Source organism: Cladophialophora immunda (genome assembly GCF_000835495.1).
Source record: "Cladophialophora immunda strain CBS 83496 unplaced genomic scaffold supercont1.5, whole genome shotgun sequence".
In the NCBI taxonomy this organism is placed as follows: Eukaryota; Fungi; Ascomycota; class Eurotiomycetes; order Chaetothyriales; family Herpotrichiellaceae; genus Cladophialophora; species Cladophialophora immunda.
Window position 1 is genome coordinate 2503995 of NW_015622545.1, and position 25811 is coordinate 2529805.

The 25811-nt window shown below is 54.1% G+C and overlaps 8 protein-coding genes across 9 annotated transcripts; 6 read left to right on the forward strand and 2 right to left on the reverse strand.

Annotated features, from left to right (window-relative positions):
• Nucleotides 1–3: 3 nt before the first annotated feature.
• Nucleotides 4–2086, forward strand: PV07_09046 (uncharacterized protein). Its single transcript, XM_016396271.1, has one exon. It carries the CDS (start codon nt 270–272, stop codon nt 1791–1793), a length of 1524 nt encoding a protein of 507 aa, XP_016246127.1. The 5' UTR covers nt 4–269; the 3' UTR covers nt 1794–2086.
• Nucleotides 2087–2375: 289 nt separating this feature from the next.
• PV07_09047 (uncharacterized protein) lies at nt 2376–5337 on the forward strand. Its single transcript, XM_016396272.1, has 2 exons — nt 2376–2980; nt 3030–5337. The coding sequence occupies exons 1-2, from the start codon at nt 2753–2755 to the stop codon at nt 5157–5159; spliced, it is 2358 nt and encodes a 785-aa protein (XP_016246128.1). The 5' UTR covers nt 2376–2752; the 3' UTR covers nt 5160–5337.
• Nucleotides 5338–5534: 197 nt separating this feature from the next.
• Nucleotides 5535–9030, forward strand: PV07_09048 (uncharacterized protein). The gene has a single exon (XM_016396273.1). It carries the CDS (start codon nt 6015–6017, stop codon nt 8847–8849), a length of 2835 nt encoding a protein of 944 aa, XP_016246129.1. The 5' UTR covers nt 5535–6014; the 3' UTR covers nt 8850–9030.
• A 105-nt stretch (nt 9031–9135) lies between these two features.
• Nucleotides 9136–11487, reverse strand: PV07_09049 (di-trans,poly-cis-decaprenylcistransferase). Its single transcript, XM_016396274.1, has 2 exons — nt 10926–11487; nt 9136–10830 (listed from the first exon to the last, which is right to left on the reverse strand). Exons 1-2 carry the CDS (start codon nt 11145–11147, stop codon nt 9796–9798), a joined length of 1257 nt encoding a protein of 418 aa, XP_016246130.1. The 5' UTR covers nt 11148–11487; the 3' UTR covers nt 9136–9795.
• Nucleotides 11488–12098: 611 nt separating this feature from the next.
• PV07_09050 (uncharacterized protein) lies at nt 12099–14057 on the forward strand (the record flags this gene model as incomplete). Its single annotated transcript, XM_016396275.1, has 2 exons — nt 12099–12504; nt 12562–14057. The coding sequence occupies 2 exons, from the start codon at nt 12099–12101 to the stop codon at nt 14055–14057; spliced, it is 1902 nt and encodes a 633-aa protein (XP_016246131.1).
• A 393-nt stretch (nt 14058–14450) lies between these two features.
• On the forward strand, nt 14451–17478 carry PV07_09051. 2 transcript variants are annotated; one of them, XM_016396277.1, is made up of 3 exons: nt 14451–14678; nt 14736–14900; nt 14949–17478. In XM_016396277.1, the coding sequence occupies exons 1-3, from the start codon at nt 14646–14648 to the stop codon at nt 17340–17342; spliced, it is 2592 nt and encodes an 863-aa protein (XP_016246133.1). In that variant the 5' UTR covers nt 14451–14645; the 3' UTR covers nt 17343–17478. The 2 variants fall into 2 exon arrangements, with proteins under 2 accessions (XP_016246133.1, XP_016246132.1); XM_016396276.1 differs by having other exon boundaries at nt 14736–17478.
• A 3623-nt stretch (nt 17479–21101) lies between these two features.
• Nucleotides 21102–22435, forward strand: PV07_09052 (uncharacterized protein). Its single transcript, XM_016396278.1, has one exon. The coding sequence runs from the start codon at nt 21266–21268 to the stop codon at nt 22265–22267; it is 1002 nt and encodes a 333-aa protein (XP_016246134.1). The 5' UTR covers nt 21102–21265; the 3' UTR covers nt 22268–22435.
• Nucleotides 22436–22688: 253 nt separating this feature from the next.
• PV07_09053 (uncharacterized protein) lies at nt 22689–24363 on the reverse strand (the record flags this gene model as incomplete). The annotated part of the gene is made up of 4 exons (XM_016396279.1): nt 22689–22993; nt 23059–24103; nt 24162–24231; nt 24302–24363. The coding sequence occupies 4 exons, from the start codon at nt 24361–24363 to the stop codon at nt 22689–22691; spliced, it is 1482 nt and encodes a 493-aa protein (XP_016246135.1).
• Between the last annotated feature and the right edge of the window lie 1448 nt (nt 24364–25811).

A 25811-nucleotide genomic window follows, 5' to 3' on the forward strand; every position in this document is an offset into this window, starting at 1 on the left:
ATCCTCCTCGACCAGGCCTTGACTCTTCTTGTTTGAGACAAGAGATAGGACTCCTGAACACTTTGTCTTCTAGGCCCTGAGTTATCCTGCAAAGGTGTCCTTTTTTCCCATCTTGCAGCCATGTACGCAGGAACTCCCTCGCGAGCCCGCGGCACAGATTCTTCGCATTGACAGCCTTCCCGGCGGCAGTCCGAGTCAGGATATTGGATAACAAATGAATTCATGTCTCGGTCTTGCAGATCTATTTCCATACAGTAACATCTAGAGCTATGTTTCGGTTCGCAAATGCCATCCCATCTCTTAGGGGAGCGACCAATTCTGCACTCGAGAGCAATGCAAACTCTGTAGATGAGGCAGAGGACCACGTTCCCCCACTAAACACCATCCCTCCCAACAACAACAACCACGACCCGACTCTCATCCAAAGCATGCCTCCTTGGGCAAGAGAGTTGAACGATGCACGATCCAACAGGCACAGCCGAGCCTCGTCGGTGGTCTCCACCCAGTCCAAGTTCACCACTACGACTCTGCAAGAAGATGCGCGCAGCATCGATATCAATGTCGGCGGCCAGTACTTCCGGATCAGTCGGGATGGTTCGCGAATTACAGCTGATGCTCCACCGCCATACACTGGCTGGGCTGACACGATACGCTTCCCAGGAGACCGAGCAAGCGATGTGGTGAGCTTGGATAGTCGCATTGAAGTGGACAGTCAAGATGTCGACGAAGACGATTTGGAGGACGGAGCAGTTACTCCGAGGTCAACATTCACCGCCATCGACCATGATGCTGGTGTGCGAGCCAATATCCTGGATCCGACCGAGCTTGAGATGCCCTCACCGGTAGGACATGATCAGCTCAACAACCGCTCATCCTCGGCCACCCTCATCAGTGACAGAAGGACCACCGGTTCTGCTGGGGGGCTCGACCAAGGCCTGTTGAGTGGAGAGGACCCAGAGATTCTGCCTGGTCCGAACCCAGGCCATCACAGAAGGAGGGTGGTCTCAGAAGATCTCATGCTCGACAGGACGGATCAGTTGCCACGGTCATCACCGTCGAGAAGGACGCCTCGGGGACGCCTCCCTCGACTTATCACGTCTGGCGAGATTTCGCGGCTCAGCCATCGACCTCGATACTCTCACCAGCGCTCCAACAGATCGCGAGGACGTTCACTCCAGATCCGATCTGCTGGCGCAGTTCTGGGTGACATGCCTGATAATGGTGAACCGCGATCTCCTGATTACATAGGGAGGAACGCTCGTGGAAGGTTCCCTTTTCCCATCAGGGCCATCACGACCCAGAATACCAGCGCCCCAAGAGATGGCGACTCCTCCGCCAGAGGGTCGAATCCTCTCGACATGAGCGAGACACCGGAGGAAAGCAATACACCTCTACCCATGGACGACGAGAACGACATCTCCCTCCACTACGCACGAATGATGAGGAAATTGGACTCGACGCATCGCAAGGCCATTCTCTTCAAGGACAAGCAAGTGGCGGAGCTTCGGGAGAAACTGAACGAAAAGGACATTGTGTTGAGACAGCAGCTACGGGCCAAAGATTTCATCATTGATGATCTGAAGAAACGGCTGAGCAATCTCGAGGAGAACGTGGAGGTGATGCTGGAAAAGGCCCGACATCAAGTGGAGGATCTGTGGGAGTCTCGGTGGAAAGATCGTGACTTTCATCTGCGAGAGCGCATGAGACGCATAGAGGAGGAGGCACAGAAGACGATCGAGCGAGTGAGGGTCTGTCAAGGACAGTCCGAACAAGGCCCGAACAGTAATGAGTAGGCGGGCCAGCTGCGATAAAAGACGCCACCAGAGAGGGCGAGAGCTGGATGAATGTAACGAGCTGGACGGGTGAATAGGGTTCCTTTCTACCGGGATCGCGGAGAGGTGACCTGCGACAATTAGTTACCACGAGTAATGAGGTGGAGGATTTTTCATATAGAATTGAGCATATACGGAATGCGGTGCAGTGGTGGACAGTGTAGCTAGGGAACCACAGCACTTGTTTCCGATGTTGGCCGAGTGCGCAGTCTTCGGGCGGGAGGCTGGAAGTCTCGAAGCCTGTGCAGCTGGTGCCTCAGCAGTGCCCCGCCCATTCTTAATTGGCGTTGGTTGGCTCTTTTTGGCGGGCGGTGGGGGGGGTGGCTGCCGAGAGCCTGGAGAGGAAGCAGAGCCTAATACCTGACGCCTGCAAGTCGTGCTGTGCTTGAACGCCCTCGCCCCTCCCCCCGGGGACGCGCCTAGGGGTTGGAGATCGCGGACATGGGCTCGACGCCCGCCAACCAGAATTAGGCATCGTCGCCAAAAACAATCACCAGTGACTTCATTTCCTGCCCCAGTCTATGCTTCTCGCAGCTTCTCACCCCACGCAGTTTCCTCAACAACTTACCATACAACAAAAACCCTTTGGTGCCAAAGCGCCCTCAACAACACCTGGCCTTTTTTCGCCTTCCAAGATTCTTTCCCTGTGGCTATCAGCGTCAATTGTGTAATGGCTCTTCTCCATTGATCCCGTACTCTTATCTGTCCCCTCCATCTTGTCATCTACCTCTCGTCTTGTCCCTCATTTTGACCTCAATTCACACATTGTCCTCGGATTCCCGACCAGCCTGCATTTCCGTACATGGGCTGACTCGTGTCTCCCTGGTCCGACGGTTTCTGTCGTTGAGTCTTATCGAGGCAACCTTTCTTCATTCCCTTCCGTCTGCTCCCTCAAATATCCACACGGATAGCGGAAAGCCATGCCGTCTCAGGCAGGATCATCCAAGGAGGCCGTGTCCAAGGCTGCCCGGCGTGGGCGAGGCAAGAAGAAGGGAAACCAGCTGCAAATACCGTGGCTTTATGACATAGTCCTATGGGCTCTCTCTGTCCTGATAGATCTCTTCTTTCGAGAGGTCCATCCCCGGGGAGCCTGGAAGGTCCCCAAAACAGGTCCTGTCATTCTCGTGGCGGCACCACACGCCAATCAGGTACGCACATGACGGTATGCCCTGCCCGAGACAACGCTAACACCCATAGTTCGTCGATTCCCTGATTCTGATGAGGATTCTCAAGCACGAGGCCAAGAGAAGGATTTCATATCTGGTTGCTGAGAAGTCGACGAAACGCAAGTTTATTGGGACCCTGTCAACTGCGATAGGAGCGATCCCCGTAGGCCGAGCCTTGGACAAAGTCAAGCCCGCACAGGGCAAGATATTCCTCCCGGACCAGGACAATGACCCTACCTTGATTCAAGGCGTGGGCACTGATTTCACGAATGGCGATTTCGAGGTTGGCGGACTGATTGTCCTGCCGAAAGTGAGAGGCCAGACCCCAAGCACAGAAATCGCCGAGATCATCTCCCCTACAGAACTTCGCCTCAAAAAGCCCTTCAGGACGCCAGAGGCGTTGGAGTCCTTAACCGGGAATGGCACCGTTGGCCGCGACACAAACGACCAGCAGATTGAATCCCGCGGCTGCTCGTTCAAGGTTGCCCCGTATGTGGACCAAACCAAAGTCTACAATGCAGTCTTTGACGAGCTCGACGCGGGTGGCTGCATTGGCATTTTCCCGGAAGGTGGGAGCCATGACCGACCCGACCTTCTCCCTCTGAAAGCAGGCGTGGCCATCATGGCTCTAGGAGCCGAAGCCCGACATCCCGGATGCGGTGTCAAGATTATCCCAATTGGCATGAACTATTTCCACGCGCATAAATTCCGATCGAGGGCCGTCATCGAGTTTGGTCATCCCATCGAAGTTCACCCTGACCAAGTTGAAGCCTACAAGGCTGGTGACCGGAGGAACGCCGTCGGCTCATTGCTAGAGACAGTCTTCCAGGGCTTAGTGGCTGTGACGCAATCTAGTCCGGACTACGACACCTTGATGCTCGTGCAAGCGGCTCGCCGGTTGTACAATCCCCTGGGGAAGAAATTGCCTCTGCCGCTGGTGGTGGAGTTGAACCGGCGCCTGGTCAAAGGATACACGACGTACAAGGATGACCCACGCGTTGTTGAACTGAAGAAAGATGTACTCGAGTACAATCGCCAACTTCGAGCACTTGGTGTTCGGGACCATCAAGTGGAATGGGGCAACCCAGCTAAACATCCATGGTGGCACATTCTGGGGACGCTGATCTATCGACTGGGAGAGCTCTTCTTCCTGGGCATTGGCACCCTTCCCGGGCTGGCCATGTTTTGGCCTGTCTTTGTTACCACCAAAGTCATATCCTATCAAAAGTCCAAGGAAGCTCTTGCGGCATCGACGGTGAAACTGCAAGGTCGAGATGTCATCACCACCTGGAAATTGCTTGTGGCCATGGCGTTTGCTCCCGCACTCTACGCCTACTACACGGTGATTGTGTCCATATGGCTAGTTTACAACCGGCGAGACGGATACTATACCCACAAGGTTCCATGGTGGATGGTGGCCCGGACTTATGTGCCAGACTTTGTTCCGGTGTGGCTTTTTGCCATCCTCTTCTTGATCTTGTGTATCCTCATCACGTTTGCCGCCCTGAGGATTGGCGAAATAGGGATGGATGTGGTCAAGTCATTACCGCCACTGTTTGTCGCGCTCAATCCACGTTCCTCCAGCCGATTTGCGAAGCTGCAACGGCGCCGCAAGGCCTTGTCCGAGAAGGTGACCAAGGTGATCAATGAATTGGGACCCGAGGTTTTCCCCGACTTTGACGCGGCGCGAATTGTGCCGGATGCGTATAGAGAGGGAGCGTACCAGTCCAAGTACAAGAAGATGCCAGAGGAGCCCAGAATCGATGCGACCGAGCCCACAACGCCCACTTCGGGGACTTTCGAAGAGCGGACCGCCGAGTCGCCCGGTTCGAGATCGATGTTACCATTTGGGTTTCTGCCCTCGAACGAAGCTTTTCACAATATTGGGGGATTTGGCTTCTTTGCGTCGCGACCTACAACGCCCAAGAGCCGGAGCAGGAGCAGCTCTGCTGGCGGAGCACTGGCCTCGGCCACGAGCTTGAAATTCACCTCGCTGGATCATGATGAAGTTAGCAAGCGAATCCGTGGTGCCATGCGGGAAAGAGGACGAAAGCGTGAAAGCGAAGGGGCAGAAACCGGGACGGAAAGCAGCTGGGACATGGCTGATGATGAACGAATGACTCCGACGACCGAGGATGAGGAACCCAAGAAGGACCGGTAGTGATGCGGGTGAAGGAACGATCATCACGAAGCAAATGACAGGCACGAAAGACGAGTGATTGGCGTCGACTGGGTCTTTGACATTGTGCATTGGACTATTACTTCGATACCCTTTTGGTAGATGTATAGGAAATGAGTTAGCATGTTGTGAGAAATACAACCTACGTATGTGACTACCCGATCTGGACCTGAGTAAAGCATATTCTGGCTCGAAACAAGATTTGATGGCTGAGAAGCGAGGCGATCGACGTGGGGGAAGATGCTGTGGTTGAAGGGCACGAAGGGGCGAGATGGAGACGCCACCAGACGCTTCGAGCGCCTTGTTTGCATCATGGCCCGGTCACCAACCAAAACACCTGCGATCGCCCGCCGCAAACCTGCATGAGCACCTCCTCGACACCGCCAGGCACACTCTTCTCTTGTCCCTCACCCGTGCTATCCATATTGTTGTCCCTTTGCATTTTCTTGTTACGCATCGCCAGTATATAGCTTGATGGACCATGCTCCCACCGTCCACGTTCCATCAACATTCCTTTTGAGTCACCCGAAGCCTGCAGTTTCCGCTTTGCGACATTCGACCGCCACATGCCACGCCGAGCCTAGGCCGTGTCCTACGAGACCTCGATTGTCGGCCGCTCCTATTAGTAGAAGGACTAGATGAGTTGTTGCTGTTGCTAGTGTTGCGACTCGCATTGCTCCATCGCCGGGTCCTCGTCTGCAACTAACATACAACCTGATGGTTGCCTCTGAATAATACCCGATATACTCCTCTCAGCCTGATCACCGTCTATCCTATATATCCTTCGGCCTGAAACATCTCTGATCACCCCGCCTCTCCCATTGATCATCGCCTGCGATGGCTCCCTTCCGTCTCGACGAAGGCTTCTCGGAGGATGCGTCGAGTCAAGATGATCACGGGCGCATGTCGGCTGCCACAGCTTCCCGCTTTCAAGAATGGGTCATGGCACAAAATGAACTGGCACGTGCCGAGATTGCATACGAAGTCTTGCGAACACTACGCACCTCAAACATCGCGGCTGTGGTCGAGAGGCTGACGCCGCTCCTGCATATCGACCCGCTGGAGAAACTACCTCCAGAGATCACCTCACAGATATTCTCCTACCTGGACGCTGAGACCTTGATGATTGCTTCTCTCGCATCAAAGCTATGGAGGGCACGTATCATGGACACGATGTTGTGGCAAGACCTGTACAAGAAGGAGGGATGGGGTCTGGACACCAAGGAGGTCAGACAATTTGAGAGCGCCCTCGCGCGACACGAGTTGAAAAAGTCAAGATCGCCGCTCTCGGGACAGCCTCAGCTTAAGAAACGAGCAACATCTGACTGGTTGGAGTCAAGAGGGCGTAAGGTTTCTGCGGACGTCTCTCAGTGGCGAGAGCAGCATGGAGTGATAGAGGCCGACACCGACATGCAATCCGAGTCGACTGATGACCAGGAAATGCAAGATGCTCCCACCAGCATTCATAACTCTCCCCAGCGTCCAAACAAGAGACAAAGTGCAGATTCGGGCGACGAGATGGACTGTTTGTCAGATGCAATCCCCGGAGATGATGCTCGTTCAGGGAGCAGAGGCGTCAGCTCCCTCGACCCTCCGATCAAGACACGACTCGTCACCTGTGATGGTAATGGCGAGGAAAAACTCAACTGGGTTCATCTTTACAAGCAGCGCCAGAAGCTTGAACAGAACTGGACCAAGGGTCGCTATACTCCCTTCCAGCTTCCTCATCCTTCATATCCGAACGAAGCGCATACCGAGTGTGTCTACACTGTCCAGTTCTATGGGAAATGGCTGGTAAGTGGCAGTCGAGACAAGACATTACGAGTTTGGGATCTTGAGACCCGTCGGTTAAGAGGGAAGCCTCTGTCTGGTCACTCTCAATCAGTTCTATGTCTCCAGTTCGACCCGACTGAGAAAGAAGATGTCATCATTTCCGGCAGTAGTGACGCTAGTGTCATCATCTGGCGATTCTCAACAGGCCAGAAGATCCACGAAATCCCCTCCGCGCATGAAGAGTCCGTTCTAAACCTGAGATTCGACCAACGTTATCTGGTCACCTGTTCGAAAGATCGACGCATTAAAATCTGGAACCGAAAAACGTTGACCGCTACGGATAATGACTATCCGGAGATCAAACGCGAGAGTCAAGCACGGGCGCCGTCATACATCGTCAATACCGCGGAAATGGAGCCCTCTCTCTTAGAAGCCAGACTCGCCAACGGCCAGATCCGAGCTCTCAAACCATACATGCTTCTGCTGACCCTCGAAGGACACAGTGCCGCCGTCAACGCCATTCAGATCAACGGCGATCTCATTGTGTCTGCCTCGGGTGATAGACTCATCAAAGTCTGGAATGCCAAGGATGGCAGGCTGCTCCGAACGCTTCAGGGACATCAAAAGGGCATCGCTTGCGTGCAATTTGACAGCAAGCGAATCGTCAGTGGGAGTAGTGACAACACCGTGAGGATATATGACCCTTTTACCAGCGCCGAAGTGGCAGAGCTTAAGGGGCACACGAACCTTGTGCGCACTATACAGGCTGGGTTTGGTGATTTGCCTGGAAGTGATGAGGAGGACCCGGCCAAAGCAAGAGCGGCCGAGAGGAAATACCTCGAAGATCTTATGCAGGGAAATATTGTCGAGGACAGAGGGCACAGTCGACGCGTAAGGAGTGGTACGGAGGGAACGTCTCGACTCGCACTGGGTTCTAGATTACCACCAGGCGGAGGTGGCAGCAAATGGGGCCGGATTGTCTCGGGCTCATATGACGAGACCATCATCATATGGCGCAAAAACGCGTCGGGAGATTGGGTTATTGGACAGGTGCTGCGTCAAGAGTCGCCGTCTCAGAACCAGGACAATCACTCTCGGCCACGACACGCTGGTGTACAGCAGCCTCCGCCATTGGTAATGCATCCTCCTCTCAACTTGCCTGCGATGCCCCCTCCGCCGCCTTCTGCTCTCCTGATGAATCACCGACTACCGCCTATTGTCAACCCCAATGCTGCTCGCGAAGTTGTAACCGAAGCCATGAGCATAGGGAGGGTGCTAAATGGGTCTGCCGGCCCTGGAGCTCCGCAGAACGGTCTGAATCTCACTAGCAGCTTCAGCTCCAGCTCTTCGATCATCGGAAGCAGTGCACAAGCTCTCATACAGGCTACTGCGACGCACGCCCAGGCGGCTGTCTCTCAGATTGTGCAGAATGCCATCACCCAAGCACGGTCACAGCAAACACAGAATCAGCAGTCATCGAATGCTAATGCTGGAGCGTCAACGAGTGGTCAACACCAAACGCAGCAGCAGCCGCAGCAGCCGCAGCAGCAACAGCAACAGCAACAACAGAACCCTCTTCCACATCATCCTGCTCCTCTTCACCCTCAACCAGGAACATCTCCCGCAGTTGCGGCAGCGCAACAACAATTAGCTCAACAACAAGCACAGCAACAGCCGCTCCAGCCTCAAGCTCCAGCCAACAACCAACTTGCCGCTGGCAATGCAGATGCGAATGCCACGAACGGGGCGAACCAATCATCGGTCTCCCGCGTGTTCAAACTGCAATTCGACGCCCGTCAAATCGTGTGCTGCTCACAAGACAGCCGGATTGTGGGGTGGGACTTTGCCAACGACGACCCCGAGATCATTGAGGCCTGTAGGTTCTTCGTCGGGCCGTGAGCGACCACAGACGACGGAGAAAGGGAGATGGACGGCTTGCTCTGGCATAGTCGACATCTTGGCAATATCGACAGCAGAGTATGCCTGGTGATACGATGCCGTCCACGAGGAAGAGAAGGAGCCATACAAAGGCAGAGAGCCTCTATATTTGGTGCCCCTCTCATTTGAGTGCGCTTTGGGGGGGGGGGGGGGGTTCATACTGCAGGGCCCTGGAACAAAGCATGGCACGGACCAAAAGGGGTCTCGAATTGGAGTCGTGGATTGGGAAACAGCCGTATAGCAAGCCAGGCTCGTTCAGCATATTCATATTCATGTACTGTGTCCTCACACGGACCATGTACGACTCGGTCCGCATCGAACGGACATCGATTATAGTCATTCATGATTCCCCCTTTTCTTTAAGAGGTTACCTTTTGTTCCAAGTCCTTTAATGATGGGTATCTCTATCTCTTTTATTTCTCTAGCTTGTATTCTATAACACGGTAGGGTGTGGTGTGGTATGGTATGGTATGGTATCTTTTTGTTGTGTGCGGTTCTATTTCTACTCGTCCGCTTTGAAACGCACGTACATACATGCATACAGCCATAGGCGTCTCGCCCGGGTGGGAGATGAAGCTGATGAGGACGACGACGGTGGTGGTGGTGGTGGTGGTGTGACACCGAATGCAACTTTCCTCCAGCATCAGCCGTCGAGGCTCGAGCGATTTGTTGAGGGGGGATTGCGGCCCCGAGTCCAGAACAGGGGGTCCGTGTGCAACAAGTACATCTAATTCTGGTTCCCATTGCCATGTCCGTCTCCAGCTTCGGAGTGGGCGCGTGGAAAGCGGGTTGGGTGTGCACACAGACTGGCTGATTCCTGGTTTTCACGCCTCTCTTCTTCTGACGCTCCGCCCGCCTTGCTCCCACTTGGTGTGTGCAGGGGCCTTATCAGCCAACACCACTCCGATCAGGAAGCGTGCATGTGGACCAGATCCGCAGCCTTCCTCGCCTTACTGGTGCTGGAAGACTTCCCTCTCCTCTTCTCTTCCTCTCGGGCCTCGGTTTCCCGAGCGTCCCGCTCCTCGCGCCGTCTGCGCCACTGCCACTCCCACAGCACGGGGAGGAATGACCACAGGTCGAACTCGGGCCAGAGCACGTCCAGAAACACAATCTGCGTCGACTCGTGACATTGCCAGAGCATGAAGTCGCTCAGCCGCGACACGCCCGAGGTGCGGATGAGGAGGTCAATGGGCGGGCAGCTGGCCGTGTATGTATGGGATGTGAGGGTGGCCGGCGTGATCAGTTCGGGCGAAGGGTATGTGGGGGTCTGCTGTGCAGGCTTTTGTGGTGAGGTTAGTGGTTGCAGCGGTGGTGAGGGAGACGTGAGCCCGTCGTCGTGATGCAGGGTTGTTGAGGTCGAGACGGATGAGGCGTCGTGGTCGCGGTCAGACGGGTCGGGGGAGTAAGACGACAGGCTCGTTGTGCTCGACGACGGCGACTGCATGTCCACTCCAGGTGGTGATAGAAATGTTCTCGACGCGGTGGGATTTGGTGCTGTTTGTTGGGACAACTGTTCGGACCATATCGTACTGGCGATCCTCTCCTCCGTGAATGGGCTTCTTCTCCCCTTGCCATTGATGTCTTCTGGTAGCGGCGTGGTCCACTCCTCCACCGTGCTCCGAATGGCACTCGTGATTTCTTCCCTCGAGGTGTATGGAAAACACACGTTCAGGACACAGTTCCCTTCATTTCTGCTCGTCATTTCCACCGCTTTATCCACCGCCTCCAGGACATCCGGCTTGATCAGTTCCCGTTGGCCTAATACGCGTATTCTCGCACCGTAGCGGTCCAACAGTTCGCCGTGTTGGACGAGCTGTTTGAGCTTGATTTTGGCCATGGACATAAGAGCGTCAACCTCGTACTTGCTGCGCTTGAAGTTCTCGATGCTGAAGGCATATATCGTCACGGTGTGCACGCCGGATTTGTAGCATACTTCCAGTATCTATCATCGTAGCATTGTCAGCTCGATCCATCACCCACAAGAGACCCAACTCATATGCGGAAAGGCAGCTGAGCCCACACCATCGGCTATCATACCTTTGCCAGTGCTTCGAAGCCCAGATTATGCCCCTCGACAGTCTCAATCCTGTTGTTCTTTGCAAATCGTCGATTTCCGTCCATGACAAACGCAACATGTCGAGGCACAGGGCCCTGGCGGAGAGCGCCGATTAAGAGCTCGCGCAGTTGGTTGAGGGCCCATTCTGCAGGCGGTGAGGAGAGGAGCCATTGGCGAAGGTTGGATATATGACGGTGTGGCATGGCGGCAATGTCAGAGAACTGGTGAGCGTTCTGAATACGGAGGAAGGGAGTGAATCCTCGACGAGGCGGAGGTGGTTTCAACTCATGGACGCTGCAGGTTTCGGGGAATTGCTTCGGCGTTGAATGAGGGCTGGGTGCGGTCACCAGCGATGGGGACACAGTATGCAAATTCGAAGTACAGAGTTAGGCAGCCGAGGAGTTTTCGAGAAGAGTGCGAGGCATTCCTTGGACACAAAAAGGAAGGTTGCTTCGCCTACAAGCTTCTGTTGAGGTGTTGCGTGGCTTGGAGTGTCGACAAGTTGGTAGAGTTGCGCCAGCTGCGGGCCTTATTGGCGGATTGTCACTTGTATGGACACCAACGAGATGCTGCTGTGCGTACCCCGTTCATGTACCCGTTATGGCTGAGTACTTGGACTTTTTTGGGGGGGGGGGGTTCCGGATTAACTATATTCCGTCACAGACAATGTCATTGCCACTGTGCTGCTTCTTGCCCGCGGGTTCAACGGAGCCGTCTATTCCAGAGCGAGTTATTTTGCGATTTCACGAAAGCCACTGTATTTATTATTCTTGGGGCATTCTTTGCCTTTCTTATTTGAAACCCGCCGACCAGGAATATACTCCTTTGTGCTCGCCAGATGACGCGCCGAAAATGCACATTGTCCTCGATATCCATGCCAAAATGATCTCGGTTCTTGATCTTGACACCATATCCAAGGTGAAGAAAGATGACAACTACCATGTCGTCCTCCTTCTCCGGGTTGGCTCTACGTCGGCGAGTCACCGAAATATGATTGGCCTGCACTTCGACAATTGGCTGAGCCAGTTGGCATTGCCTTACTGGCTGTTCAATTCACCATAGGAAACCGTATTTCAGCCTTACATAGGCATTGTGCTGACCCTGCGTTGAATTCTCAATCAAGGGCATCTCCAACACAATATCGGCTCTCTATAATGCAGGACGGGAAGACCCTCCGGACGGCCAAACCCAACAGCTCTATATGGAAAGGTCTCTCAGAAGATGCTTTTCGTCGTACAGCCATTGCCCTTTCCCGAGCCACGAACGGCGTCCCGGTCGACCCAAAAGACTGGTGGTCCACTACGACTGACAGAGACAGCCTACCTTCTCCGACCACATGTCGCTTGCTCTCTTTCCACACGGAGCAAAGAGTAGCTGATGATTTCGCATTCATATCAGCTGCTCAAGAAGGAGCGGAGAGCGTAGCGGCGGTATGCATTGAGGAGATTCGTGAGCCCCCGGGACTTGTCTTTCGTCTCGCTGCAAATGAAGGGATACGCACAGAGATTAGGACTGCCGTGGAACAAATCTGCGATTCTCTGATGTCTTGTGCGTCGACTGGTAGGCACATCTTACTTTTGTGAGCCTGGTTGTTGTGCTCTTCTCATTGCTCAAAAGATACCTCGCTGGCAGACTGTATCTCGACAACCAGAAGATTAGTACTCGAACTCTGCCATGTGCGTATCGTCTCGCGGATACGACTGTTTCTTGGGCATCATCCTTCTCGCTATCATGGGGGTGCCATAACGGCCAGTCCAGAAGTCAAGAACACTCTGAGCCGCATGCGAACCACGGCGTCAACGCCAGTTGCCGTAGCTTTAGTCAACCGGATATCCAAGCTGAAAGCAAAATTCGAAAATATCCTACGCTTAGACAGCCTTCATATAGCCCATGAGCTAGAGGAGTGTGTTTACGAGTGCTTTTGTATCACCACGTCCGATGGCCGTATGCCATTTCGGACCACTTTACAAGAGGCCGGATTCGATTCTCAGAAGTGGTTTAACAATAAATTCATTATGCAAATCGACAAGGTCGGAGCGTATCACAGAATTCCCGAGACTCTAGCAAGAGAGGCTCGTAGAAGAAAGACAAGACCACTCTTCTCGAGCATTAGGCTCGAATATATCAATCCATACCGACCAGTACAGAGCGCGATATCACTTTCGGGGAAGAAGGTTAACTGCCATGTGCATGCAGAAGTACAGATGGTCATTCACTACATTCTCGAACCGGCGTCAAACACGCCTCGAATTATCGGGACAAGCAAAGCAGCGTGTTTTCTTTGCCATCTATTCATTACCGAGCACAAGATGTTTGGCGTGTCAGCATGGCATGGGCGTCTGTTCGACCAGTGGACTATTCCCGACCTTGCGGAGTATAGCTCCGCGAATATCACCACATTGAGAGCAACAATACAAGGAATGCACCACAAATGCGCCCAACTTATCTCGACAAGCCACCCGCGGCGGCCTTACCCTCTGACTAGCAGACACAATCTGCGGGATCTTCCCAATTTCTCACCCGCATCAACGATCCCAAGCATGAGATTTGACCAGGCACCAAGCCTGAGCAGGGCCGTTTCCACGGTCGCAGAGGGACATCCGGTCAGCGCTCCTTCCGTCCATGCATCCGGATCACCAGCTTCGTCAGTTCTTCGTGAACCAGACGTTAGCGAACGGCTATCAGCTGCCGACAGTCCGGAAACACCAGAACCGTCGAATCATGCACTTGAGTCAGACGTCGTTGTTGAAAGTAACAATGCTGGAGCTCCGGTGCCCGAAACCCACGATCTCAGTGGCGGGCGCCAAGGGGTCAGCTCAAGTACATTAGTTTCCTCCACAGGGGTTTTCCACCTTCGTCCCGGCAGGCCTCGAGTTATCGAATTTCCGCATGTTAATATCCTTGCCGAGATCGAGTCACCTGCGGTGGGGGTTCTCACCTTGAAAGCAGACAACGAAATGAATATACATTCCGGAAGTCGGGTTATCAATCTGGAAGACCTCAGAGAAGGGGATGAGGCCAGCTTCGAAAAGCGAGATTCTGAGTCTTCCATTGTGCTCCGGTTCCAGAAAGGCGGCGTGAGTGCGTGTTGTCTGGCCCTGGAGTGGGTTTAAGCAATAATTTTGCCAATGGTACTGCACAGAGGGATCAAAAGGCAGCAGCGCTGGTCCTTGCATCTGAACTTGATCAGGCCGTGAATAATTCGGCCTTCTTTCTCGGGGTTTGCGCCCTCCGGTGCAGCACCGCACAATGACCGCTTCCTGATCACCCGTAGGCACAATCTGAGCAAGCAAATCATTGTAAAGAGAGCCGTAATGAGTCAGTCGGCGTGTTCTGTAGAATGAGGTGTAGAATGGCGGAGGCGGAAGCAGTGGAGTGGGAAGGCTTGGCGCGAGGCATAGACGTCACGTGCGTATTATCACCTGCTCGCTGGGTGGCGAGGAATGGGGCAAGCCGGAAGCTGCAGCGGGCGCTGCTTCTCATCATCTCTCTGCGCTTCCATTTCGCCCATCACCATCACCGCCCGCCAGCCTGCCTGCCAAACATCCCTCTCTCTCAAGAGCCAAGGCGTGGCAAGTCAAGATATTCCTTTGATTGTCTCTTTCTTTTGAGTTGGTTCTTTTTCTTCATACTGCTTGTCTTATTGAGAGTCTCTTTTCCACGTTTCATCAGCGGCCTGTTGGCGCCGCTCAATCCCGACTATGGCCCTACAGGCTCCCCTCTCTCAGTTGCCTGTGAGTATATCTCTCGTGATACAGAATCGTCGGTCGCTGACTACTTTGACGCTGCAGAGCCTGTCTGCCATTGCGCCAGATGTCTTCACAACACTCCCTTCGCTCTTTACTTCGCCTCTCCAAACCCTCCGACGTTATCGCCTGGCGCGGCTGCGAACTGAAGGTGATGCATCCGGTTCGCGGCAGATACACTCGAGGAGCCAGATAGCAGGGCAGTCAACGGTACACAACAACGTCTTCCGAACTGCGAGTCCTTCTAACGCTCTACAGCCGTCGTCGAGCGTTGCTCTCCCAGAATTCCTCGCCTCCCTTCCGCCGAACAGTTTCCGACCGCAATCTCTCAACATAAATTCTCGCCGAACACTACCCTGGATGTCTAGAACCATCTCCTCAACAGTTACCTCTCGCCTGAATCCGATATCAATGCTGCGACGAGATTTGTCGACGAGTATTGCCAATGCCTCGACAAGGGTAGTCCGCGGAAAGAGTACAATAAGAGTGCCTTCGGCGCAGCCTTCAATGAATTCTTTGGTGTTTGGTCCTCCTCGCCGAGGGAATAACTCAAGCTCGAGTAAGCAATACCGACAATTCTCGACGACTTCCCCACTCGCCAACCAAAACATGCTGGCCCATGCCGAACGCACCGCAAACAACAACCCTACCAGTGCCACCGCCCAGAACGCTTTCTATTCCGCCCTCTTACGCGCAAACATGCCCAAGCTCGTTATCGAAAGATATCAGTCAGGTCGATATGCCACCAATCCAGCAGCTGATGCGGCCTACCTCAAGGCTCTGCAGATGACCGGTTCGGTTCCTGCTCCAGGTACACCCGGCTCAAATGTCGCCGGTTCACAGAGTAATGGACTGAGTGCCGACAAATTACGAGCAGTAGGCCAGGCTGTTGCTGGACAGAACTATGGTGGGCAAGTGATTATGCCTAGCAACAAATCTGGTACAGGGGCAAAGGAAGCGCCGCTTTATGTGGTGGTGGAAGAGTCCTGGGGTGCAACCATCCTGAAATGGGTCCGAACGTTCCTCTGGGTTGGCTTGTCTGGCTATTTCCTCCTGGTGGTCCTGACCATGGTCGTGGAAATGACTGGGAGTTTCCGGACGAGAGTCGGCCAAAACAACGAGGTACAGCCCCAGCATCAGACCGTCCGCTTCAGCGACGTGCATGGCTGCGATGAGGCTAAAGAGGAACTGCAAGAGCTGGTTGAATTCCTGAAGAATCCGGAAAAGTTCAACCAACTAGGAGGCAAGCCTCCCAAGGGCGTTCTCTTGGTGGGCCCGCCTGGTACTGGCAAAACTATGCTTGCTCGCGCCGTGGCTGGTGAGGCTGGCGTACCCGTTTTTTACATGTCCGGCTCGGAGTTCGATGAACTGTACGTCGGTGTCGGCGCGAAACGTGTTCGTGACCTCTTCACCCAAGCGCGGAACAAGGCCCCATCGATCATCTTCATTGACGAACTCGACGCAGTTGGCGGCAAAAGGAACGCACGTGATCCTGCCTATGCGAAACAGACACTCAATCAGCTCTTGACCGAGCTGGATGGGTTTAGTCCGAGCACCGGTGTTATTCTCATCGCTGCGACCAACTATCCCGAGTCTCTGGACAAGGCGCTCATCCGGCCAGGACGATTCGATCGGCATGTCAACGTGCCCTTACCCGATGTGCGCGGCCGAATCCAGATCCTGAAGCATCACATGAGGAATATGCCCATCGCCGCCGACGTGGACGCCACCAACCTCGCACGTGCTACAAGTGGTATGTCTGGCGCCGACCTCGAGAATCTTTGCAACCAAGCTGCAGTCCATGCTTCACGGCTGAAGTACAAGAAAATCACTGGTATGAACTTTGAGTGGGCCAAAGACAAGATCATGATGGGGGCTGAGGCCAAATCTCGCATGATCCGAGAAAAGGACAAGATCCAAACTGCGTACCACGAGGCAGGTCACACTTTGGTCAACCTGTTCACTCCCGCCAGCAACCAGTTGTACAAGGTGACCATCATCCCACGTGGCCAAGCACTTGGCGTCACTCACTTCCTGCCTGAAATGGACGAGGTGAGCAGAGGCTACGATCAGTTTATCGCTTCGATCGATGTTTCAATGGGTGGACGAGCGGCTGAGGAATTGATATATGGTCCCCACAAGGTGACAAGCGGTATTTCGCACGATGTGCATCAGGCAACTCGAACCGCGTTTTACCTTGTCACCCAGTGCGGGTACTCCGCCAAATTGGGAAATGTCGATCTTGCTTCCGACTACGACAAACTTTCGAGCGAGACCAAGCAGGAAATCGAACACGAGGTGCGACAGATTGTGGAAGGCGGCCGAGAACGGGCCGACCGAATTGTCAAGGAGAAGCGGAAGGAACTCGAAGCCTTGAAGGATGCGCTCCTGGAATACGAAACCCTGGACCGCGAAGAGATCATGAAGATCCTACGTGGGGAGAAATTGAAAAAGATCGAGGTTGAGCTTCGTGAGGATGACGACACGGACAATGGGGATAATGGACGAGGAAACAAGTCACAGCCCAAGAAGGATAAGGAAGTCGGCTCCAAAGGCAGCTTGGGGATCAAGCTTCCCGACGTGCTGCTTCCGCCCGGAACCGGTGGAAGAGGAGGAGAGAAAGAAGGAGTGTCGCGGGTCAGTGATAGATGACATTGATGGTGGCTAATCAAGCCTTCCTTCGTCTTCTTTTCGTGGATTTATTTAGCGGGTAAAATGACTCTCGTATCGTGGAATTGAAAAGGATTATCCTCTACAGTATGAACCATTATTTGATATACAACCTGCAGGTCAGACATGTGGACGACTGAAGTCGCAAGTTCCAGGAAGAGGTGACTGTGCTTCCGGCATGGCCCAGTCTATATCCATTCCTGGCAGATGGAGCCACAACACTGGGCAGTCCCCTTGCTTCTTGATTTCCCTAAGTAACAGATCTCTCAAGACTTGGGTCGTATATAGTAGGTTCACGGCGCATATAAATTACTACGTGCTCCCTTAGTACTTCGGGAAAAGGCGAGGCGTATTATGCTAGTGATACTAATACCCATTTGGTATGCATGTGCATGTTAAGAAGGTCGACACAGTTCGGCCTTTTGTCTGACGGAAGCAAATAATATGAGCCGCTGATGTAAAAGCTTGGTCTGACGGAACTGTTGTAGGGGTCTCGCGCACTCAATCTTTCGATCCTGGAACTTCAATCGTATTTTCTTCTTGGTAAACCCCCCTCGGACTTTCTTTTCAATGATTCTGAGACTATAGCTCTGTCGCTACTGCAATTTCAAACAACCCGCTCGATGGTGCCTGATACACTTGATGCCCTGTCACCGTAAACTCCGGCTGTAAATGCAAGATATCTACAGATTCCCGTCTCTCACCCAGTCTTCGGCAGTCTTGGAGAGCCCAGCGGCGATACGAAGACCGGGCTTTGAGTGTCTGAGCGTGACGTGACGCTCGACAGCACTGGTGACCTCCTCTCTGTGCCTGCGGTAGCAACCTGCACAGGTGTACCCGGCGGCGAGCCGGGCGTTGCTTCGGTAGGTGTGCTCACAGAGCCGGCTGACGAAAACACCGGGTGATGCTCGTGGATGAATGTGCTTCCCGGCAGCTCCTGCGGGACCGACGGCGCTTGCTTCTGGACGGCCGCCAGGCCTCCTTTGTTCTGATCATATGCTGGCGGCGACGAAGTGGGGAAGATGGGCCACCCGTTGGCGATTCCAACGGCGCCCGGAGATCCTGCTCGGGCCTCTGGACTGTCCAGCTCGTGGGCGGTCGGCGCCCTCGACATAGACATCTGCGAGAGGACAGGCTCTTCGGGCGGGAATGTCGTCGTGCGGTTCGCCTCTGCGGCCCGTCTGGCCTTGCGCCTTCTCCTGACCCAGAAGAATGTCGTTATGCATACTATACAAATTACGACCCAGATGGAAACAGGAATGGCAATCTTCGCTCCCGGCGGGAACTTGCTTTTCGCCTGTTGTTGTGCCACGAGCGAATACTTCTGCGAGAAGACGTGGTCGGTGATGAGGGTCAGACCGGCCACAGTCGGTGTGGATGCCGGGACAAATGTGGTTGCAGGCACCGAGTAGCACGGGGTATCCTGTCCCACGGCGGTATAATAAATCTGATATCCACTAACAATCATTAGCCTCAAAAACTCGGCGCGTGCGGGAAGGAGAGTACCAACAGTGGACAACAGGCACTCGCGGTTGTAAAATAGTCCTGGGGGCATCTTGTGATGACTGCATTGAGTCCGTACTCAAAGGGGCAGCAATCTGGCCTGTCTTCAGAACAACCGACATTGGGATACTCGGTCACCCTTCCAGCAGCGTCTGTTATGATTCCGAAGTACGGCACCGTACAGCTACCGGTCATCAGGGGTGCTCCGACAAAAGTTGTTGCTGTTATTGGCTTCCCTGTCGTCGGTTCCGCTGTTTCAGATACGAGGTCGCCCGAGATTGTTGTGAGGCTCGGATTGCTCGACGAAGAAGACGTTGATGCCGGTGGAGCCGACGGAGCTGCTGAGGGTTGCGTGAGACTCATGCTGGCCAGGGCACTCGATAGCCCTGCTGGCGAACACCCCACGAAATCAGGGGCAGTCTCGTTGACAGCAGCGCATTCCTGCTTGTTGAACTGAATCGCAACTATGAGAGAGGTCAGAAGCTGAATCCTTTCCGATGCATCAACTCCCACGTACCTGCTTGCTCGTCAGAGTTGCAGTCGGTATATAGGCAGCAAGACAATGCGCTGACATAGGCCGAACTCGAGCAAAGGCAGGCGATATCGATTACCGAACATGATTTCTGGGCAGAGGTCGAATTCGAGAGGCATCCTTGCTATTCTGGGGGTCAACAGTCATCTCTCGCGGCCTGCGGGCTTCAGCCAACTTACTGCGCATTGAGGGATGTCCTGTACACTAATGGCATGCACAAGCCGCAGACAAAGGACGTGGAGGAAAACCGTGACGAGCTTCATGGCGAACACGCTCAAGTCTCAGAGAGGGAGGGAAAGGACGACGACGCCGTACCTGCACCATGCAGTCGTTGAACTGGCTCTGCGAAAAGCTCCAAGACCTGGTTTTGATCGATGGAAGAAGTCGAGCACCACCTGATGGCGTCGACTCTTCTGTTTCCGGCCGGGATTTCAAACAAAAGAAACATTCCTTCGGTAGCCGTGGTGACATTCTTTGAACAATGGGCGGAGTGTCGGTGCTTCCTGGCCCAATGCGTAATGGGCTCCAGGCTGGAATGTTGGCGCACATTCCTCAATACGTATACACACACCAACCACCAAGCGGGACAAGGAGAGAGTTGCAGATGACGACCAGTAGACCTGGAACCCAAATTATCTCTGGCAGACAAATTGAGCAGGCTCGATACGTAGAGTCTCAGTCCGTGCAATTCGAGATGTGCTTGGACCATGTCCGGAAAACCGGCACGCTTCCAGAAGAAAGAAATGGCACAGCTTGACACAGGATAGAATCGTTCTCGAGATAACGACAAGCTAGCTACTGGCTTAAATATAGCCAGCATTGTCAATAACTATAGAGGTACTACGGAGTATAATAACGGAGTTCACATCTTTATAAATGAGGAATATGTTTAGCGCACAAGTTACGGCAACTACCAGAGAACCCTCTCTAGTCAGACTATGCTATTTCTTTTCGACATCGGCTCGCCGGCACAGCAGCCCTTGTTTGAACATACCTAGGAATGACGCGTTACAGGTGTCTGCGTGTACTGAAATGCGTCGAAGGGGACAAGCTCTTGTGCGGGCCATCCATCCTCCTGCCAGTCGGGTGCCATTTGCCTGTCGTTGTATTGACGAGGCTACACAAGAACAGCAGCGACTCTAACACAACACGCTGTTCACACATATCTAGAGACTTCCTTTTTTTTGTGTAGCCTCGCACCCTTGATTGCGTAGTACGGCAGCTTTAATGCAGCTTCACAACATGGTTCTTGCCGTCTTTCTTTCAACCGTGTTTGGCGAATCCCAATGTGTGGCGGATACAACGCACCATATATCTATTCTGCTCCATATCTACCAACACCCACACGCATAATGTATCCGAGGATAGCTGCGAAAGAGAAGAGGCATTGCAATGACAGATAAATGGCAGATCACCCGGTGCTTTTCGAAATTACTTTGTCCAGCCGTCCCCCGCAGTATGGCCTGATTGGCTGGTCATCAACGCCATCGACTGTCCTGGGTGGATCTTGATGATGGAAACATTGTCAGATCTAAGCCTCGCTCAGCCCGCTACCCCCTGGCCCTGCCGCAATCTCTCCTACCGGCTCTCGAGAAGACTGGCCCAAGCCAACAGCTCCCAAGATGTTATTAAGAAGGGCTTAGACGGTGCTGCCCTGCAACGGAACCATCGGAGCTGTGTGCATGTGGCTTATAATAATAATATCAAATCAGTTGCCCCGAGCAAATCGTCATTGGGGTCCAGTGTGTCCTTTTCGTCCTCCCCGTGATCTTTTGCAAAAGGGATTTGTGTTCGGAAGCGTCCATTCCCTCTGCAGCAACGGGATATCTCATGATGGCTGTGCCATAGGAGATTGTGACCTTTATTTCTCATGTGGGCATACATATCTCGAGCCCGATTCCTGCGTTATTCAACATTTCCGCCGACAAACCACTCGCTCGCCCTAAGAACACTGCGAACAATGTCATCTTCCAATCCTACAAGGCCAATGAACCCAATGAAATGGTTCTTGTGCTGTTTCGACGACAACGATGAAGATGAGCAGCCACAACAAACTCCCCAGACACGCCAGGCTCCGAGGACACGATGGGACGCTGCACCGCCGGTCGATCCTGAGCTGGAGGAGCCGCCGCCGCCTCCACCCTATGCGCTCTTCGACCCTCACCCCGAAGACTGCGAGTGCGCGATCCATATCCACAAGCCCAGACCCAACCGGCCCATCGTGGTCGAGGCCTTCCAGTCCCAAGGATGCAACTCGTGTCCCCCGACGAACACTCTCCTCCTGTCGCTCCTGACCTTGGCCGACCCCAACATCCTCGTCCTCGACTACCACGTCACGTACTGGGACCACCTGGGCTGGACGGACCCCCTTGGCATCCCCGAGGCGGACGCGCACCAGCGGGAATACGCGCAGGCGAGCGGCACATCGAGAGTCTACACCCCTCAGGTGGTGGTGAACGGCGTGTCCGAAGGGGTGGGCAACTCGACGCGCAAGCTGGAGAAGCTGATCAAGGAAGGCGGGCGGCTGGCCAGCGAAGACTGGCCGTGGCTGCTGTTCTCCAAGGTCGACGAGGGCATCTTGATCCGCGAGGCCAGCGCGGCCGCCGCGGCGACGGGCCGACGGGGGCGGGTGATCGAGGTCGTCTACGATCCCACTCTGCGCGAGGTAGAGATCCCCCGGGGCGAAAACGCCGGCAAGACGCTGGCGCATCGCAACGTCGTCAAGAGCGTCAAGCCGCTCGGTGAGTGGCGGGGCGGGAGAGGGGTGGTCCAGCTGCCGCCACGCGATCCTGCGGACGGGCTGGAGAGGGTGCTGATTGTACAAGAAGGAGTCGGTGGCCAGATCATTGGAGTCGCTCGGATCCATTTCTAGGGATGTCAATGGAACCCCCCCCCTACCAGCCAAAAAAGCGTTGCTGAATCACAGCCGCGATCGGCTCATGAGGCACAGCATGCCGGAAGGGGATTTATACAGATTATTGCATTTCGTAATGAAAATTTGAGAATCTCAGCGGTGTTGGGATAGGCTTGTTTGTCTTGGGTTTTGTGGTATATGCTAGGATGCACGAGCCACGTCGAAACCCGCAGAAAGTTACTTTATGGGAGAATAGCAAGAGAAATATACACCGCTGAAAAAGGCCGTCATGACCAGAGGTCGAAAGGCTGGCAGTGGTTTGTTTCCCCGCGTAAAAGGCGTCTGCACCTAAACTTCAAAGCTTGGAGGAGACGGGTGACATGCACGATGAACAGCAGACTGTCCAACCCATCACGGTTTGTCTTGCCACTGTCCTTGCCTATCCCCTGGTCGTCTCTACGACTGCAGTCTTCTCCGACCCTTTGGCAGCGAGGTCAACAACTTCCTCGTCCGCATTCCGCTTGTCCATGTCAATCTCGTCGAAACCCAGTTCCTTTCGAACGTGGATCGGGATGGTGACGGTCTCCTCCTTGCCGTAGTTGGTGTCCGTGGCGTACTTGTAGGCAATGAAAAAGAGGATGGGCCAGCAGAGGGTGGTGAGGGCGAAGAGCGCGCCGTTGATGTTCTGGTAGGGAATGCGAGTGGCATTGAGGCCGAAACACACCGATGTGCCCGCGCTGAGGACTTTCACGAAAGAATACAGTCAGTTCGTTTGCATGCCTGTGCAATTCGTTGGGAGAACGACTTACCTCCGACGTATAGGCCACCGAGTGCCGCGGTTTTCCGTGGGTCGTTGGTGAACGTCGACAGAGTGTAGAGGACGACGCCCTGGAACCCTCCGTACAGGGCGGCGTACAGCAGATAGATGACGATGGCACCGGCGTAGGCCTTGTCATGGATGTCGATGTCCGGGCCCGGGACGGTCAGATCAAAGTCCCACGCCGCGAGCCAGGCCGTCTGGGCAATATATGTCCCCGTGAACCAGGTGCCGACAAATGCTGTCGCGATCATGAGACGCCTCCTCCTCGCTCCAAAGCGTTGATTGTCCAAGATCCAGGCCACGAAGTACGTCATGGGCATCTGGATGAGTCCGTTCAACAGGCTGTTCAGTGTCCGGGTTCGAAGATTGAAGATGTACGCATTCATGGTCGACTGGAAGGGGAACAACATCTCCGGGGTGAACATGCAGGGAATCAACAGCAAGACGCGCCAATCTTGGAGGGCGTCCAGTGTGAGCTTGATCGTCTCTCGCGTGGACATCTGCTCGAACCGCGCGATCGAGGTCCCATCGCACCGCCTCAATTTCGCCGGGGGCAGGATGAGCGCCGCAAAGCCCAGTGAAAAGACCTGGAGGACAATGAAGGTAATGTAAACCGCGCGAGGGACGCCGCTTGTGGTGGCATTCCACGAGATGCCCAATGCCACGGCCGCACCAATGGTGCCACCCGCGAGGTTGAAGATCCACTGAATTGCACGCCAACGGCCCTTGTGCTTCTCCTCGGGGTATCCCACCGACATAGATACTGAGGTCGTCCAGAGAAGGCCGGCCGTGAAGCCAAGGTATACACCGGAGAAGATGGGATACCACATGTGGCCTTTTTCACTAAAGTACCACATTGCGCCGTTGAAGACGGGGTAGCCCGTGCAAGCTGCCAGGAGCGTGATGCGAGGGCCAAAAATATTGAGTATGGTCCCGGCCGCTATGGAGGAAACAGCGAAGACACCGTTCAAGACACCGCTGGTTATGTTGGCCATGCGAAAAGAAGACGGTTGGCCGCCGCCAGCGCCGAGAAGCTGTGTTCCCGTCAGCAAAGGGATCCATTGCTCGAGTTGACGGGCTTGGGTAACCTACGTTCAAGGCAAGATAGAACCCAGGATTGAAGGCGATGCACATGCTAGACAACAGGATTTGGACCGATGGGCTGTTCAACAAGAGGGTCAACACTGGGAACTCTCCAAGGTACCAAGCACCTAATTGTTTGCTTGACGTACTTGTTGCGCCGAAACCATGGCAGTTTGACCATGGTCGCATCTTCTGCGGCGATGGAAGACATGATGAACTGTGTGTATCGGGCTTATTGCCGGAAGAATGTTGGAAACGACAGATTTCTGTTGACTCTTGCACCTTGGCTCTCTGCAAAATGGAACCTGGGTAGCGGGAAGATCAACCCCTGTGTTGGTTTATAGGAGTTTATATACCTTGCCGACATACCGGAAAGAGCCCTTGAAGATGAAGCGGTCGGTACCTGTATCTTATCAGGAAGACTAGTATTGGAGACCCCGGAGCCGGCTAGAGAATACTGCCGTTATTGAATTGGCCAGAACAGGCGCAAGATAACGGCCATCGCGTTCAAGGTGGCAACAAGAAGATTGACTTGCGATAGAGATAGACAGAAAAGCGGGAGCAGGACGGAGTATTCGTTGTAGATTCCCCTCTTGAGGATCGTATCTATCCGCGTGGGTTCCGCATCTAGAGGTCCAGAATCACCAGGCGCTGCACAAATATCAGTCCCAGGTTGGAAGTCTACAACGATTGCGCGCGGATCTGGAGTCGGAACAAACCTCTTGATATGCCGTGCCCTGTGGACGAGGCCCACATGCCCAGAGAGTTCAGTGGATACCGTCCTAGATTCTGCTGTCAGACAAAAACGCCCAAAGATTAGACTAGAGGCACGCGAGCCATGGTCGTCCAATTCTAGCCAGGCGGCTCATCAGCGGAAATCAGCCATTAGCGGTTTGTCCCTCGCTGTGGACTTCTATCCTGGGCCGTTTTGATGGGAGGATCGACTGAGCGGCACGCAAGTAGTCGCCCAATTGGTGTTTCTTTGTTGCGCAGGACGGCATCTTGATATATAACAAACATCCTCATTGGCAACCAATTCCGTCCGTAGCCAGACAGCGCCGCGTGTTCTCTTGTCTCGTGTCTCGATAGTCCAAGCTCCAGTCTCAGGAGCCATAACATTTCTTGGTCTCGACCCTGTTACCCGAGGAGATGCCGGGTAGACCTCCGTTTGACAGCTTGCCGCTACGAAAGGGCGACCCTCCGTTCTCGGCTTGGGGGCTGTATGGCGATGATGACCAGCTGGGCGCCCTGAACCTTCTTACCCCGGAAAATACACTTGCCGCGGCAAAGGGCGAGATTCAGACCGGGATCCGCGTCGCCCTCGACCCTCCTTTGGATGCCTTGCTGGCTCCGTCCATTGGCCGCAGGAAGCTCACCCAGACGATCGTCCGTGTCGGCGACAACATACCGGCTCACGATGATGTGTTGGAGTTCAATACACAGGTAGGTAGGACGAGTATTTTCTGAACACCACAATTGACTCTGGGGTGACTGCTCTAGATTGGCGCACAGTGGGATGGACTCCGGCATATGACATATCACAAATCAAGCATATTCTACAACAATACCTCCCTCGACCAGATTTCCGGAGCCAATGCCAATCCTGATGCTTTAGGGATTGACGGTAAGCCTCTGCCGGAGTTCTTGATCCCACAGTCT

What these genes read in the sequence shown, in the direction of transcription:
- PV07_09048 (XM_016396273.1), top strand. Translation starts at nt 6,015, where the DNA reads ATGGCTCCCTTCCGTCTCGACGAAGGCTTCTCGGAGGATGCGTCGAGT.
- PV07_09051 (XM_016396276.1), top strand. Translation starts at nt 14,646, where the DNA reads ATGGCCCTACAGGCTCCCCTCTCTCAGTTGCCT. An exon ending in CTCCCCTCTCTCAGTTGCCT is followed by an intron (nt 14,679 to 14,735) that starts GTGAGTATATCT and finishes TTGACGCTGCAG; the next exon opens with AGCCTGTCTGCCATTGCGCC.
- PV07_09052 (XM_016396278.1), top strand. Translation starts at nt 21,266, where the DNA reads ATGTGGGCATACATATCTCGAGCCCGATTCCTGCGTTATTCAACATTT.
- PV07_09046 (XM_016396271.1), top strand. Translation starts at nt 270, where the DNA reads ATGTTTCGGTTCGCAAATGCCATCCCATCTCTTAGGGGAGCGACCAAT.
- PV07_09047 (XM_016396272.1), top strand. Translation starts at nt 2,753, where the DNA reads ATGCCGTCTCAGGCAGGATCATCCAAGGAGGCCGTGTCCAAGGCTGCC. An exon ending in CGGCACCACACGCCAATCAG is followed by an intron (nt 2,981 to 3,029) that starts GTACGCACATGA and finishes TAACACCCATAG; the next exon opens with TTCGTCGATTCCCTGATTCT.
- PV07_09049 (XM_016396274.1), bottom strand. Translation starts at nt 11,147, where the DNA reads ATGCCACACCGTCATATATCCAACCTTCGCCAATGGCTCCTCTCCTCA. An exon ending in GCTTCGAAGCACTGGCAAAG is followed by an intron (nt 10,831 to 10,925) that starts GTATGATAGCCG and finishes CTACGATGATAG; the next exon opens with ATACTGGAAGTATGCTACAA.